Source organism: Pelodiscus sinensis, chromosome 9 (assembly GCF_049634645.1).
Source record: "Pelodiscus sinensis isolate JC-2024 chromosome 9, ASM4963464v1, whole genome shotgun sequence".
Taxonomy (NCBI): Eukaryota; Metazoa; Chordata; order Testudines; family Trionychidae; genus Pelodiscus; species Pelodiscus sinensis.
In genome coordinates, this window is record NC_134719.1 from 46786741 (window position 1) to 46803166 (window position 16426).

A 16426-nucleotide genomic window follows, 5' to 3' on the forward strand; every position below is an offset into this window, starting at 1 on the left:
CCTTAGAAATATCAACTATATGGTCTTACCCAGTTTTGCCAGAGGATCATTGTGAGGAATCAGAGCATGTTTAGAGTATACTCTAACACATTTAATTGTAGAGGCTTCAGAAGCCCTTTATTCAAAATCTTGGTAATTGAAATATTAAACAATTAACAAAAACAAAACACAAAGTTTTAGAGTCTGACCAAAAATCCCATCCCATCTCATTTGTTAATTTTCACACAGTTCTAGTGATGTCACAGTTGCACTAATTCACCAGTTATCTTGGTCTTCCAGTCTAAACTAGGCCTCAATTTCTTGTGCAATATGCAGATAGGAAAAAAAACTCTCCCCCTTTTTAGGTTGCCGTTAGACATCATAAACAAGCAAGAAAAAGCACAAACCCCAGCTGTGTTTTCTTTGCAGATCATTTCAAAGGGCATTTGGAGTTTTACATTCTTTTGTTTGATCTATTTGAGGATTGCTTATGCTGGCTACCATCTTGTTTGTGTTTATTTATGGAGACATTGCTCCTAAAAAGCTGCACATCCAAAACGTCACTGTAGCATTAGTTAAAATGAATTAGTTGTTATACCATTCCTGAAGCAATCCATGTCTGGAGGTAATTTTTGTTGTCAGAGAGACCACTAATAAGCATAATAATAAAGTGTACTTTCAAGTCTCCTACATTGACCCATCTCTAAGTGCATTGGGGATAAGATATTTGACCAAAATTGCACTGCACTCTATAAATATTTGAAGAGTTTGGAGAGAAACTGGATCTACACTTAAACTCTACAAACTCTCCATGTGGTACGTAGAGTTTCTGATGTGAAGCCCACTTGAAATCTATGTTGTATGGTCTCAGAGCTTCTTGTGTGACAGTACACGGTGCTGCAACAACAACAGAAATATCATTAAAATGTTATATCAATCTAAATAGAAAAATTCTACAATGAAATTGAAGGAGGTCCCAGACTAAAAAAATCAAAGGCTGTTTTGTCCTGTGTGATTCCAGTATGGAACTTAGCACTAGGAGAAAGCAAATAGGTTGGGTTTTTTTCACTTTCTGAAAGTTACCACAGATGATTATCTGAAATTAATGGTTAATGTCACTGGTTTTAGACTATTTGTAAGAAGAGTGTAGCCATTGTAGTATTTCTTTTAGAGATGAAGCAGTAAGAAAATAAAAGCATGAAACTAAGGGAATATTTTCTATCTACAATTAATTTAGTACTTAGCATAAAATAGAAATTAGGAACAATTTCTTATAAAATGTATTTGAAGAAAGTATTAACTTCTCTAAACCAAGCTCTGAGGTAGGTAGGGTTTATTCAGAGGATGGTTGGTCTCCTGTGAGATGTCAAGCCCCTTAAACTGGGTTGTGGGAAGGCAGCTGCAAGTGCTGATCCCAGGTATTGGGTGATGCTGTGATGCCTAATTTGAGATCATTTCAGTGGCCTCTGTTGGACAGAGCCATGTGGAATTCCCATGGAGGCAGAGGTGGTAGTGACGGCAGTTAGGGAGGGGTAGAGGAGCAACAGTTTTGGGAAAGGGCAAAATGAGGGAAGCTACCAGTTTTACAAAAATGTAGGTAATTGCAATTTTTCTCTTGTTTCCTTCTGTGTATGGTGGTCTTGAGAAGGCAAGAGAAATGATCAAGGAATGACACTGTTCCCAGGTGAAGGGCTTGCTCTATTCCAGATGTTCCGCTATACCTGCAGCCACTCCTTTTCTGTCTCTTCCCCCAGCTCACACTGGTCTGCTTTTGCCCTCCCGCTATGCTGAGCTTGACTTCCCACCCCATCTCCACCACAAATCCCTCTTTTGAGCTCCCTTCCACAGTGTCCCCTCCCATATCCCATGCTGGCCCTTGACTCTCACCAATGCTCTTGTCTCTATTGGCTCTGATAGCATGCCCAGGCACCCCCATGCTCTCCTACTACTCAGCTTTGTGCCGAGTAAGTTCTTTCTTCCCCTATTCCTGATCCCATTGTGGGGGAAATCAACATTTTTTTTCTCACGAGTGAGAAGTGTCAAACATGGAGCTGCTGAAAACTTTGTATCTGTAGTTTATTCCATCTGGAGCACAGTGACTATACTATTGACACTGGATATAGAGGCAGCATGCAAACAGTAATAGCTCATTCCTTTATAATAGTCTGACCCTGCTAGTATCAATGTGGCCTCTTATAGGAACCTTTCCCCCAACATACTGGTCTGAAGGGTTGGTCTTATAATTTTAGCATAGGCACACGGTTGTAGCCCATTATGTAATTGGCTGCTTCTTGATACATCTTCCTTCCTTCCTTGCCCTTGGTAAATGTCCTTAACTCCTTCTATGTGTCCCACCCTTACTCACAAGGCTATGGCACATTCTTGCAAGTGTATTTTAACAATAAATGTTTACTTTCTTAAACTAGGTTCATTGTGCTGCTAGAACCATGACATTGACCACCAGAATCAAATTTATAGTCAGCTGTGACTGTTAAGATAGTTAGAGGCAGCCTGCCCCCTTGATGCTTGATACTTGACTACAGGGTATCTCCTGTAAGTTGCCACGGTATATATCATTGACACTTGTAGGGACTGATGCATTACTAGACCTCCCATTCCCTGCTCTTAAGTTGCACAACCCCACTCCCCCCCCCCCAAAAAAAAATCCCAAATTACAATTTGTGCAAATGGAAGTCATCCATGGGGAAAAAAATCTCCACTTTAAGTTGTTTCACTATAAGTCCAAGTTTTTTGGAATGTATCTTGGACTTATAGCGAGGATGGCCTGTACAGAATGTTTTGGCTCTTTGCAGTAGGGAAGAGCAAATATAGTCAATCTAGTTAGCATCACTCTATCCTTTCCTGTTTAGCTAGTTTGTTAGTCATAGTGCTGGTTTGAAAATTACCATCAAACATGTTAAATGAAAAATGGGGAGAGAAATTTGTAAACATTTTCACGGAAATATTTCCCCAAACTTTGATCAGCCCCCGTTAATTTTGTCACTAAATCTACATCAGTCACTTATAGTAAAACAAATTCAACGCAGGGACAACTTTGAAAATAAATCTCCTCTCCATTAAAAAGAAATGACAAATAGAGTAGCAAGAGACAATGGTTTATAAAATTAATTTAGATATAAACTAGCTGGAGTTACCCGGCGATGCTCAGGAAACCGTAGGAACAAAATGTAGAAAAACAGTAGTCCATTATCTTTTTTTGAATTGTAGAAAAGTTGCACTGATTTCTATAGTGATTAAAATATAGGTCCGCGTCATCCCCAGAGGGGGAGGAGGGTGCAACCTTGGGTGGAGGGAAGGTTACATGTGGGAGGCATGCCCCAGCTCTCACCTGGGACTGCAGGTGCCGCGGGGGGCAGGGAGAGTGCCTGAGATGTTGTGCGCATGGGGTCGGAGCACTATGTGCCAGCACGGGGACGGGAGGAAAGAGGGTCACTTATGTAACCTCGTGGGCTGGAGGGAGCGAGTCCTGGATGGTGCTGGGGCCCGCAGGCGGCGGGCATGGGACCTAGTGTGGGCAGGGCGTCCCCTGCAGTGCAGCGCTGTGGGTTACTTTTTGATTTTTACAGCTTGAGCTTGGACCGTATCAGGTCCAAAAGTACCTTAAAACCTTCTCCTTGGTGAAAGGTTATCCTATGCAAAGTTTGGTTGCGGTAGCTCTTATAGTGTCCAAATTATTAGCACACAAACTTACAAACATTCTCCTTTATATATTAGATTGAAAACTTTTTTTACAAGTGAATATTTTTCTTACCTAAACAAACTGGTGCTTTAGTCCAGTTTCCATTATGACAATATGAGTTTCGTTCTCCTTCTATTATATAATAATGCTGGCATCTGTATTCTACCGAAGAACCAAATGCGTACTCATTTAGGGATAAACTAGTTATGTCTCCGTTCTCAATTTTAGGTGGATGGCCACACTTTCCCTTTGTTCCTAAATGGAAATATTGGTAGTTAGGATTTTTTACAGATATAAATGTGTTTGGCTTTGCTATTTTTGTTTGTAGCATGGTGATGGCTCTAGTATTCACCTCTGAAAATTTTTGGTTCTGAAATTTATGGTTTTTCAGGCCTAATCCAGTTCTCATTGAAATCAATAGTTTAGCTGTGAGGCACGCTTGACACCAGTATACACTCAAGTAAGATTTTAAATGCTACGCTAACACACATTTATACACTGTATATGGTCAACATAAGGTCCTTCATTTTGGAAATCATGGAATACGCTGCATTGAATTTGTCAATAAACCTAATCTGCATGTTTCATCCTTTAATTGTTGTGTACATGATCTACATCAGTGGTGCACAACCTTTTTTCAACCACGATCTCCATATTTTATTGTACTCATGTAGCAACCCCCAAGGTAATTTGAGCAGCGCGGTGTTTAGATCTGGGTGGCCGGGACTTATGCCCACAGCTATGGTGACCCCCCAGGAAGACATCCACGGGTTGTGCACCACTGATCTACACAATCCAGGATGATAACAGACAATTTCGTCCTGCCTTGCAGTTTCTTCAACTGGCAATTTTACAAAAATGCATGTAATCACAAACAGTTTTTCTTCTTTCTCCTGTATATGATGACCTTGAGCAGGCAGGAGAAGTGGTTAAGGAATTTCACTGTTCCAAGGCACAGGGATTGCTATATTCAATCCTACACAAGTAGTTCACTGATCATTTAGGCTGAGCTTGCGGTATAATCCTATCTGAGCGCCTGTAGGGTGAATCACATCTTTGGAAACTCTGGGCAAAAAGATCAGGCTCTCATGGGAGGACAAGTATAGCATCTAAGCTAAAATTTTCATAGTAAATAATGTATGTTACAAATCATATTGCAGATGAGCCTAACCTCTGTCAGATAGGCTAAGATCTTCAGGTTCTTGGACACTAAATGTCTGGCTGCTTCAAAATCTGACAAGCCTCCATCACTCTTCAAATAAAAAGATTGCCAGGAAAGTCCAGATTGAAACTCTCCTTTACGCAGATTCCCCCGGTAGAAAAACTGGATCATTTTCTATGAGCTTTGGGCCAGGATTCTTTAATGAGTGTTGAAATGCCTTCACAACCTTTCAGAACCATCGCCCACCTTTACCACTTCTGTTGATTAGATAGACTATTTTCTCATTGTAAAAAGAAACATGAACGTTTTTAAAAGAAGTGGGCTCGCTGTCCAAATTTACCTTTTTTGATTTTTCTCTCTGCTAGCTTGGCTTGTGCTTGGATTTTTAAATTTATCTGATTGATTAAATAGAAAAATGAGGAGGGTAATTGTCTCAAAGTCCCGAATTACCGAGTCCTAAACTGATCTGAAAGGAAGACAAACTCTGGCAAGAACCAATTTTAACCTATTACATATATATATACACTCCACCCTTTTTCCTCAAATGTATGTGAGGAAAGAACTGATATAGAACTAAGTATGTTTACCAGATACACAAGTTGGTAAATCCACGTGCCCGTCAACACATTTGATGTGATTGGGAATTTTAAGGTCAGAATCATTACAAAAAAGTTGTATTGCTTGGTCACTTTGGATCAAGACTGTACGTCTTCGGCTGTTGGACAGAAGCAATTTCTTTGTTTCCAGTTGTTGCCTTGTAATAATACACGGTGCTTTAAATAAAAAAGAGCAACACACAGAAAATAGTTTAAAAGTTTAAATATCTTCCACATTGATACAGTACAATAGATTCAATACTTCTAGAGTCCATTTCCCTTTGTGTTTACTATATAGAGAATGAATGATGCATAACAAATAAAAATGGACCACTTTCAGATGTGATGTGGATTAGTTGTTAGATCAGGGATCTGAAAATCAGAACACCTCTCTTCTATTCCCACCTTTACCATTAACTTGCTGTATGGCCTTGGCAATTTTCTTAGTTTTGTTGCTTCAGTTTTTCCATTCGTGTAATGGGGGCAGTAATTTCCCATTGCTAAAGAATGTATGAAAGGTATTATAAAGTACAGTTAAGCATAACCAATAGGATATTGATTCTATCTACATTGTCCTTACCAGATAATTTGCCGTTTACTATCTATCAAGTAGACACTTTTGATGGCTATTTAGTTCTCCCTAAAATTAGACAATGTGTTAAGGTATGTCTACACTAGCCCCCTAGTTCAAACTAGGGAGGCTAATGAAGGCATTCGAAGTTGCAAATGAATCCCGGCATTTAAATATCCCGGGCTTTATTTGCATCTTCCCGTCCAGTCGCCATTTTGAAATTTCACTAGTCCGGACTAACTGCCTGCGGCTACACATTGCAGGGAGCCGATAGTTCGAATTAAAGCCCTAATTCGAACTACCTGTTATTCCTCCTGCAAGGAGGTTTAATGGTAGTTTGAATTAAGGACTTTAATTCAAACTACTGGCTCCCTGCCGCAGGTAGCCACAGGCAGTTAGACCGGACTAGTGAAATTTCAAAATGGTGACTGGACGGGAAGATGCAAATAAAGCCCAGGATATTTAAATCCCAGGCTTCATTTGCAACTTCAAATGCCTTCATTAGCCTCTTAGTTTGAACTAGGGGGCTAGTGTAGACATACCCTTATGCTCCAGCAAGGCTAATTTTGGACTTGATACCAGTGAAGTCAATGGGAATTTTGCCATTGTATTGTATGTGAGCCAGCTCATAAGCTCTGAGTGTGCTGGAAACATTAAATAGCAACCCATAAAATAGCAGCCATAATTAAATAATACTATGAGATGAGAAAAGAATGTTCTATCCCATCTATTTTAGTCCAGTGAGTGAAGAACTAAAACATTATCCTACCCAAGCACTTTGGTGGAGGTGTCCATTTTTCTTCACTGCATGTTATACTTTCAGGTCCTGCCAGAGTGTATCCAGGGTAGCACCTGTACCGTACAGCATCACCCTCCCAATATTCTGCTTTCTCCTTGCTGACAATTTCTGCCAAATCGATGTCAGGTGGATGTGGACACCCTTGAACTGCAACACACATGTGTGTTAATCTATAACTGGTGATAGTTAAAGGAGAGCACAATTGAAGAAGCAAGAGTGTTAATTTGTCGGTGTTAAGTTCTTTAAAGTAAAATCTGTCTTTTATATTGTGTTAGATTTCATAGAAACACAATGAGGTCCCAGTCTTGAGTGAGGTCTTCGGAGCTATAAACAAACCAAATAATTGGGGGATATTTCCATTATCAAAAATGATTACAATAAAGGTGGGACATGTGAAAGCGTCACAAATGTTTGATGGGACTCAAGGAAACAATGCTTCTCTCATTACCTGTTAGTGTATGAACATTATTTTAATAAACAGACATCATAAGAAGAAGCTTCAGTGAACTAACATTTTAAAAAAGTAATATTGTTTGTGGTTATTGTCTGGACCTTAAAGTTGATACAACATAGATGGATGAGAATAGATCTAAGGAGAACTAAATACCAGTATAAGCTAGGGGGGTGTGGTGATCTAATTTGCATTACTTTATACCACTATCTTGGAATATGGGTCATATTCCTTATAAACTTTTCCCATCATCACACTTCCTTATATTTTAGACATAATGCCAGTGAGTGAGAGCTTTGCACTGACTTCAGTGAGTATAAGATCAAGTGCTAAATGAATAGCAGTTATATTTTGAAGTAGGAAACGCACCTTTCTGCTTTTTATGTTTGGATAACTTCTCAGAGGGGTAAGTACCCCTCAGCAGAGCCTACAGCCACCATGGGATAGGGCAAAGCATGGACCTGACTCTGTGCCCCCTGGAAGGGGTGGAGCCTTGAGAAGGAGCAGGGCCCAGGGCAGACAGCTCTCAGTGTTGTCCAAACTGTGGCATGCCCACCTCCCCCAGTCCTCAGAGCTGCATGGAGTGCCTGGCTTGGCTTCAGAACTCTGTCAGTGATTCAAAGGGGCCCCTTAAATCACCAAGGTCTGAGACAACTGGCTCCTTTGTTCCACCTGTTGTCAGGCCTGGTCCTCCTGAGCACTAATGTTGATCCAGAACACCATTTTAGATCCTCCTCTTGGGGGAAGGTGGAGTGGAATAATATTTCAGTACTGCTGGTCATTGTAAAGTAAACCCATGATTATTCAGGCTAAAATATACTCTTCATGAGAGTGCTTTTTCACAAATGTGTATCACTTTCTTGCTAATTCCAGCTTCTTCCCATTCTAAGTTGATCAAAAAAAAATTATAAACCCATTAGTCCACTTGATAAGTATGTACTTGCCAATAAAAATGTGTCAAAGTATGTGATGGCATGACTTATCCATCTGTGAAGGAGTGGCCTGCAAAGCATTGATCAGCAGATGCTGCAATGTCACAGGAAAGGATAGCTGCAGAGGCAGCAAACTGATATAGTCATTTTTAGGTAGACAATCAAGAACATGGTGTGTATATATAGCATCTTTTAGGTGTGTAAAGAAAAGTGCATTACTATTATAATCTATTTTGCCTATTGACATGTTTAGGATTCAAGCTCTGGTCCGCCTTCATTTTAGGTACTGTGAGAAATTTTACCTCGGTTTGTATTAAAGTAGAGAGTTTGGTATCTGTTCTAGAATTGGTTGATTATTAAATCACGTAGTGGTTTTTTAAATAAACAGTGTGTTGGAGGGAGGAGAGAAAATTACCAGAAGTTAATCCGAAATATAAGCTTTCTTACCAATACATTTAGGTACTGGAGACCAGCCTTCAGAAGTACAGGTAGTTTCATTAATTCCACTTTCAGATTTATATCCATGATTGCATTGAAAGGTTGTTTTTTGTTCAACTTGATCCACTATTTTCCCATTTGCTATCCTTCCGCATTGTATTGCTGAAGAAAAACAGAACAACATAACCAAAAAAATATGACTGCAGATAATATACAGGAATCCATGGTGTTTATTTTGTGCTACCATAATAGGTAGCATCATTAGAAGGGATGGTAAATTTAGAAAAAAATAATTTTCTTGTTTTCTCAAAAAACATGGAAAATCTTCTGTGGGAAAAAAAAACCTTGCAATTTTATAAGAAGTTTATTTGACTTTTTGAAAATAATGCAATGTTTGCATCTAAAAATTCAATCTTTTTGACAACTTTAATCATTTTTTGACTGGGGTATTTTTTTAAAGCACTGAGGCTTTCTAAAGTGATGTAGGCACTAGAAGCCAGAGTCCCTTTGGTTTTCAGTGGTAATTAGGATCTGGAGTGTCAAAGTCAACTTGAAATTAGGACTTATGCTTTTACTCATGTAGAGTAAATGACAAGTAATGTTATCATGTTTTGATAACATTACCCGAGATATTCTGGATCTAATTAAGCCACTCACTGAATATCCAAGTTAATTATAGCTCACATAACTGTACTGGAAGCCTAAGCTGAATAAAACTTTGTTGACTCTTAAAATACACCTATTGCCAGGGTCTTTGATTAAAACGTGGTTGTCCCCTACAGTGAGTACAAAAAACTATTGCAATTTAGAGCATAAACTGGACATTATCTGTGTTTCATAACTTTGGCTTGACTAAGTGAAACCACTGTGAAAACTGTCATTTATGAGCAAATTCCCCTTCAAGACAGGAAGGGCATCCAAATATAACTGCCAGGCACATTTGATTATTAGAGCTAATGCTACGTTCCTGAAGACTATCTTTGTGTATGTATGTACAATGCCCAGCATATCATAGCCCAGATTGTTAATGGGACTGTTCAAATGCAAAGAATAAGCAGTAATATGGATAAGGAGCCCTCTGCTCTAAAATTGTTGCTTGAGTTAATCAAGATTTTTGACCAATTAGGATTGAATCTCTTAAAAATGCTAGATGAGGTATTACATTACATTACCTGAAGTATGTAAAGTTGAATACAATCACAACAGTGTTCTAATGTATTTTGTTGGGGGTTTTTTCCACTTAAAATCTATGGTTGAGATTTTTTTCAAGTCTAGACAGGGGTCTTAGCTACATAACTTGCCAAAAATTAATGGGAATAATGTGGCTAAATCCCCTAGCTGGCTTTGAAAATTTCAATTCATATTTTTTATTTTGTTTAATCCATTCTACAATATCTTGCTGCCAACCTAATCACTAAAATGTAGATGCCATATTAGTTTCATTTTTATCATAGCACTGTTGGGTCTAATTTTGTACATGTTTTTGACTAATTTTTATGTAGTATTAATTTTTCCTTTTAGGTTTTGTTTGTGATATTAGGGTATACATTCATTGCATTATCCCTAAAGCACCACAAAATCCGATATGAGACCTGTATGACACAAATATTCAAATACAAAATTCTACAAAAGGACCATGGTATTCAAACTCACAGATGTACCAAGTATAACTTTCTGCTATCATTACTGTTTCAGTTTTGGTGCTCTGTGTAGTAAGTATTGTGACAATTTGGAGAAGCAGGCTAGAAAATTTGAGTTCTGGTGGATTATGAAACTGTTGTATCAAGGAGGTGGATATAGAATTGACCATGTGGATGTGGAATCCATCATTTGCTGACAAGACTATAATCAGTCCTCTGTCATTGGGGGTATGTCTACACTACTCTCCAAGTTCGAACTAGGAGGGTAATGTAGGCATACCGCACTTGCAAATGAAGCCCGGGATTTGAATTTCCCAGGCTTCATTTGCATAAGCGGGGAGCCGCCATTTTTATGCAAATGAAGCCCGGGAAATTCAAATCCCGGGCTTCATTTGCAAGTGCGGTATGCCTACATTACCCCGCTAGTTCGAACTATGGGGGTAGTGTAGACATACCCTGGGGAAAGCAGATTGACTGGATCCTTCCAGGTGAAGTTGGCAGGTAATACATCCTTTTGGCAAAAGACATCAAATGGTTCCAGCAAACATAGTCTTACATGTTATTGCTTTTAGCCAGCCAGCAATGTGCAGTCTTTGCACTGGTGTTTTCCTGAGAGGTCTGAAAAAGGGAGCTGTTCTATGCCTCTTGATTGCTCTCTTCCAAGACTTGCGCATACAATGTAAATAAATAAGCAGAATACAGCCCATAGACAGTACACATTTCAGTGCATCTTAAGTACTATAAAAACTGCAATGTGTGTGTCTTTTTGAAGGATAGTAAAGAGGAAATTACCCTTATTTAAACTCACTTACGAATGCATCTGGGAACAGGAGACCATCCTGAAGCAGTACACTCAATTCTGTTGTTGTCATTTTCTGCTATATACCCAGTATTACATTCAAATGTTCTTTTTCTTCTCTGGAAGAAGGAGAATGGCTTTACCCACCCGTTTTCAATCTTACCACATGAAATAGCTGAAAGCAAAGTAAATACATAAATGGTGACATGATATATATGTAACCACAGATCTCTGGCTGTATATTTTGCTGCTCTTATATAGCACAGTATAATACATTTTAAAGAGAATGAAAAAAGATTAGAATTTAGAGTCATTTTGAAAAGTGGAGGAACATCTGGTTGGAATGAAATGAAAACTCTCATAGGCAATGCCATTGTAACTACTATTGGGGTTACTAAAAAGAGTTAATTAAAATGTAAAAATAGTCAAAGCAGTTTATATAACATGAAGTTTTTTTTAATGAGCTGTCACCATTGCTAATGAAATCCTGCTTACTGCCCTGATTTTCCCCAAATGCACTAATGCAAAGAAGCCTAGGCAGTATGGAATATATAGCTATCATAGCAAAAAAGTTCCTGTATGAACACTAAAGTTAGAGCAAATAATGGATTTTTTAATATTGCTAACACACAAAAATGGTGAAAAAATGTTCTGGATGGAGCCAAAATTTGTTTGGCTTTTTGTTTGTATTTTTCTTTGCTGCAAAGTTTGAAGAAAACATAGTTTGGGTTGAACAAAATGTTTCATTTTTATTTTCAGTATTTTGTAACACTTAATTTTTAAACTCTAAGAATTTTAAAATGAGATTTTCTTTTTTTAGAATTAAAAATTGTTAAAAAGGCAAAAGGAAATGTTTTGCTTGGGGAGGTGGGATTTTAAAAGTTTTTTTTTCTGAAATAATCTGGCAAAATCAACACATTTGTAGAGTGTTTGAGTTGCCAAATTTGTATTTTTCATTGACAATAGTTTTCGGAGAATAATTTCAGCCGGCTCTAATGAATAGAAGTCACCTGTGATGGGTGGAATTGGGTGAGATGAACATGCCAAGATCATGTCCACAACAACATGCTGGTATTCAAAATATTCTGCAAAGGGGACAGCAATGTTGAAAAGAAAATGTGCATTTTGGGCATATTCAGCTGGTATAAACTAGCTCTCAGCTAAATGTGAGGTGGAAGATAGTTGTGTCTATTACAAAATGACAGTTACTCCATTAGCATCTTCACAATAGGCCCTGTCCTTGAAGCAATGTGTCTGCTTTACCTTGCCCCTTAGTTGCACTACCAAGTCACCATCGGCTTTTCCTGACCCTGCAGACCTAGGTGGTGGTATGTACTCTAAATCTTTTCTTTCCAGTCCTCTCTGCACCTTTTTACATGGCCTTTTTACAAGTATATATTTTGCTTGTATCTTAATATCTTACCTAATGCTGTGGAGCACCCACATAGTATCAGAATGGCAATACATCCAAGCTGGGTCATCTCTGTCCCTCCAAAGCTTAGCCTGCAATTCAAAGTTGTGGTGCAGTGTAGTGCAGTGCCCTGAACTCTGTCCTTACCAATGTCTTTTAAAGGCTGACCTCTCATTCGTAATCCCCTCCCTGCTGGCCCCCCACACTCTGTCAATATTGCGACACAGAAATATGCAAATTTTAATTTAAAAGTCCAGTAGATAATTTTCTACCAGAAAATTTCCCTCCCACATGTTTCCACGAATCAGTGAGCCAGCTGACGCCATCCAGCTGTACGAGCTCCAGGTCAGTGATATTCTTAGGAATGAGGACTGGGTTTAAGATAAAATATGGCATCTGAACAAGACTGATCTCAACTAAGGTGAATACAATAGCAGATCCCCTTGCCCCCATCTAATGTCAGTTGAAGTCAATGGGAGGTTTCCTATTGATTTTAATGGGTTCTAGGTCATGCCCCCTAAGAAGAGAGAAACTCAAAGTGTAATGCAAGAGAAGTACTTAGAATAATTTGGACTTTATTCTTTGTAACATTCACTTAAATTCTCTCTCTACCATGAAATTTGGTGTCCTGTAAACCTCGTTTCATGAGGCATAAGAGATCGGTCGGCAAAGGCTTTCCTTGCCTACTGATCTACATCTTGACTACCGCATTGTGCCGATGATCAGCTGAGCCAGCACAACATGATGGCCATTTTTATTTTAATGAAGCGGGGGATATTTAAATCCCTGCTTCATTGACTATGTCGGTATGTCTAATTTACATGCCTCTGCCGGTAGAGGCATGTAGTCTAGATATACCCAAAGATTTTAGTAGAACCTGGATTTGCCATCTAAAGATACAGATCTATTTCTATTGAATATTCCAAAGCACAGAGGGTCATAATTCAAAATGATCTGGATAAATTGGAGAAATGGTCTGAGATAAACAGGATGTAGTTTAATAAGGACAAATGCAAAGTGCTCCACTTAGGAAGGAACAATCAGTTTCACACATACAGAATGGGAAGCACCAGTCTAGTAAGAAGTACGGGAGAAAGAAAGCTAGGGGTTATAACGACGAGGAGTCCTGTGGCACCTTAAAGACTAACTGAAGTGTAGGAGCATAAGCTTTCGTGGGCAAAGACCCACTTCGTCAGATGGTTATAGTAGATCACAAGCTAAATATGAGTCGAACAGTGTGACGCTTTTGCAAAAAACCAGACATGATTCTAGGATGCATTAACAGGTGTGTTGTGAGCAAGACATGAGAAGTCATTCTTCCGCTCTACTCTGTGCTGATTAGGCCTCAGTTGGAGTATTGTGTTCAGTTCTGGGCATCTCGTTTCAAGAAAGATGTGGAGAAATTGGAGAGGGTCCAGAGAAGAGCAACGAGAATGATTAAAGGTCTAGAGAACATGAGCTATGAAGGAAGGCTGAAAGAATTGGGCTTATTTAGTCTGGAAAAGAGAAGATTGAGAGGGGACATAATAGTGGTTTTCTGGTATCTAAAAGGGTGTCACAAGGAGGAAGGAGAAAAAATGTTCTTCTTGGCCTCTGAGGATAGGACAAGAAGCAATTGGCTTTAACTGCAACAAGGGATGTTTAAGCTGGGCATTAGGAAAAACTTCCTAACGGTCAGGGTGGTTAAACACTGGAATAAATTGCCTAGGGAGGTTGTGGAATCTCCATATCTGGAGATATTTAAGAGTAGGTTAGATAAAGAGTCTGAGGCGGGACCGTTTTGGCGCCCGTGGGCAGGCGAGTTTCGGGCAGCTGCCCCGCCTGCCGTGGGGGGATCGCTTTAAGACACCCGCCCCACTTAGGGCCTCAGGCTGGGACCCGGTGGTGAGGGTGGGCCCGGGTCTCCTACTCCCCACACCCCGACCTCAGCGCAGGTCTTCCAGGCTGTGATAGCCGAACACACTACCCAACCTCACCCCTCCCTGCCTAGAGGGTGCGAGAGGAAGGGATCAAGACTAGAGGGACGGATCAAGAGCCCTGGCCGAGCGGACTGGGAAGGCGCCGGACTGGGTCCGCCAAGCCCCCTCGTCCCCATACAGGGTGAGGGGTGATCGCACCCAGTCCCGGGCTCACTTATGGACCCCGGACATCGGGACTACGAGGCTCTCGGAGGCGGTGGGTTCGCGGAACCTCCCCCCCCGCCGGCCCCAATCCGGGGCGTGGGCAGGGGTAGCGGGGTGTGGCGCTCGCACCCTTAAAACCCGCCACAGTGTCTAATTGCAAAAACATCTTAGAATCCTGCAAGCCTTACAGATTGTAACATACATGATTATGAAGATGACTTGATATGTATCTTGCTAATTTTTGCTATTTGTTTCAAATGAACTTCCTTCTGGAATAACCAGCAAAAATAACATGGTTTCCCAAAAGAAATGGGGAGTAGTCATACACGTTTTGAGCAATAGTCCAGCTAGCATAACGTGTTCCTGACAGTGCTTAGTGCTGCCTGTAAAAGACAATTACAGAATAATTTGCCTATTGTGGAAATTTATTCCTAACCCCTGATAGTTGGACTTATGCCCTAAAGCATGTGTGTTTATGTGTGTTGTGTTATTCTAGCTAGTATAACTGCAGAGGCTGTCATTTTTATGGACTGCTGGTCACTGTCATGTAGCGGGTCCTTTTGACCACGGCCTCGCACGTATTGCCCATACTGCCACACAAAAGCCCCTCACAAGAAAAACACAGGCCGCTGAGGCAGATCCAGAGACAGAGCTTGAAGTCCCTCGGGTGCTCAGCACTGTTCTCAGTAAACGGAACTTACCTTGGCAAGCACTTGGGCCAAAAAGATAAGAGCAGGGACACAAGCTGTCCCATACACGCACTAAAAAAACACTAACAAGCACTAAAAAAACAGGACAAGATAGAAATAAGAGAAATGAGCTGTCATATACATGAGTTAACAAACACCTGGAGCAGGGAAGCAAAAACATAGCTAGCTTTCATGTGTGCCAGTCATGTCTGCATCAGGCACTGACCACAATGCCTTGAGACAGATGTCATGTCACAAGGAAGGAACCCTAATATGGTACTGGATATCAAATAACCCTAATATGGTACCGGATGTCAAAATTATAGTATAAAGCACCCTGAGCCCTAATCTCGGGGAGGTTCCATATAAAAAAATAGAAGGCACGTCTTGTCCAGCCTGGCTGAGGGGTTGATCACCCGAGGCCGCCTCCCACCCACCGAATCACGAAAGGGTGTATGAATCCGGAGCATGCTACATGTTATTTTGTGTCTGTGCATCATAATTGTTTCTGGGCTTGTGAGTATTGCTTACTATACTGTATTAACCATTTCATATTTAGAGGTTGTTAAGTATACGTAGATTAATGACTAACTCCACCAACTGTTCAAAGATAACCATAGAAGGATTGGCTGCAGGAGTTTTTATTATTGCTGTATTGATTTTATTTGTTATATTCTTTTTTTGCATGCTGCGCTGTCTAAGATGAATCAGAGACAGTGACTTAATATAATCAAATTGTAGTTAATAAAGTTTGTAATTGGTTAAGTGCATTTAAGTCTCGGGCCTTCCTCCTTCGCTGCCCCAGTCCCTTGCCACAAAAAAACACCCCTATACAATCCTCGAACCTCTGGTTCATAAGTCACGGCTCCATAATTAAGGTGGTTTTGTAATTTGTAATGAAACGGGACTAAACCCCTTTTTACATAGTTTAACTAGTTAGTTTGCCTTGAACTTGACTCACTTTGCCTTCACAGGCTAGTTGAAATTTCTACATAATGTCCTTGATTACAGGCCTTCTCAGGTTTATTTTAAAAAGGTTGATATCTAAAAATATTAGCAAGTTTTTTTCTTTTGAGGAATTGCATAATGTATCTGTGCAGATAGAAAGAAATTATTGAGTGTTGCAAGAGCCTTAG

At 39.9% G+C, this 16426-nt stretch overlaps 1 protein-coding gene across 1 annotated transcript; it reads right to left on the reverse strand.

Annotated features, from left to right (window-relative positions):
• Positions 1–90: 90 nt before the first annotated feature.
• On the reverse strand, positions 91–12646 carry LOC102460940 (complement factor H-related protein 2-like). The gene is made up of 7 exons (XM_006130664.4): positions 12491–12646; positions 11081–11242; positions 8638–8790; positions 6778–6954; positions 5429–5614; positions 3752–3934; positions 91–876 (listed from the first exon to the last, which is right to left on the reverse strand). Exons 1-7 carry the CDS (start codon positions 12546–12548, stop codon positions 683–685), a joined length of 1113 nt encoding a protein of 370 aa, XP_006130726.2. The 5' UTR covers positions 12549–12646; the 3' UTR covers positions 91–682.
• Between the last annotated feature and the right edge of the window lie 3780 nt (positions 12647–16426).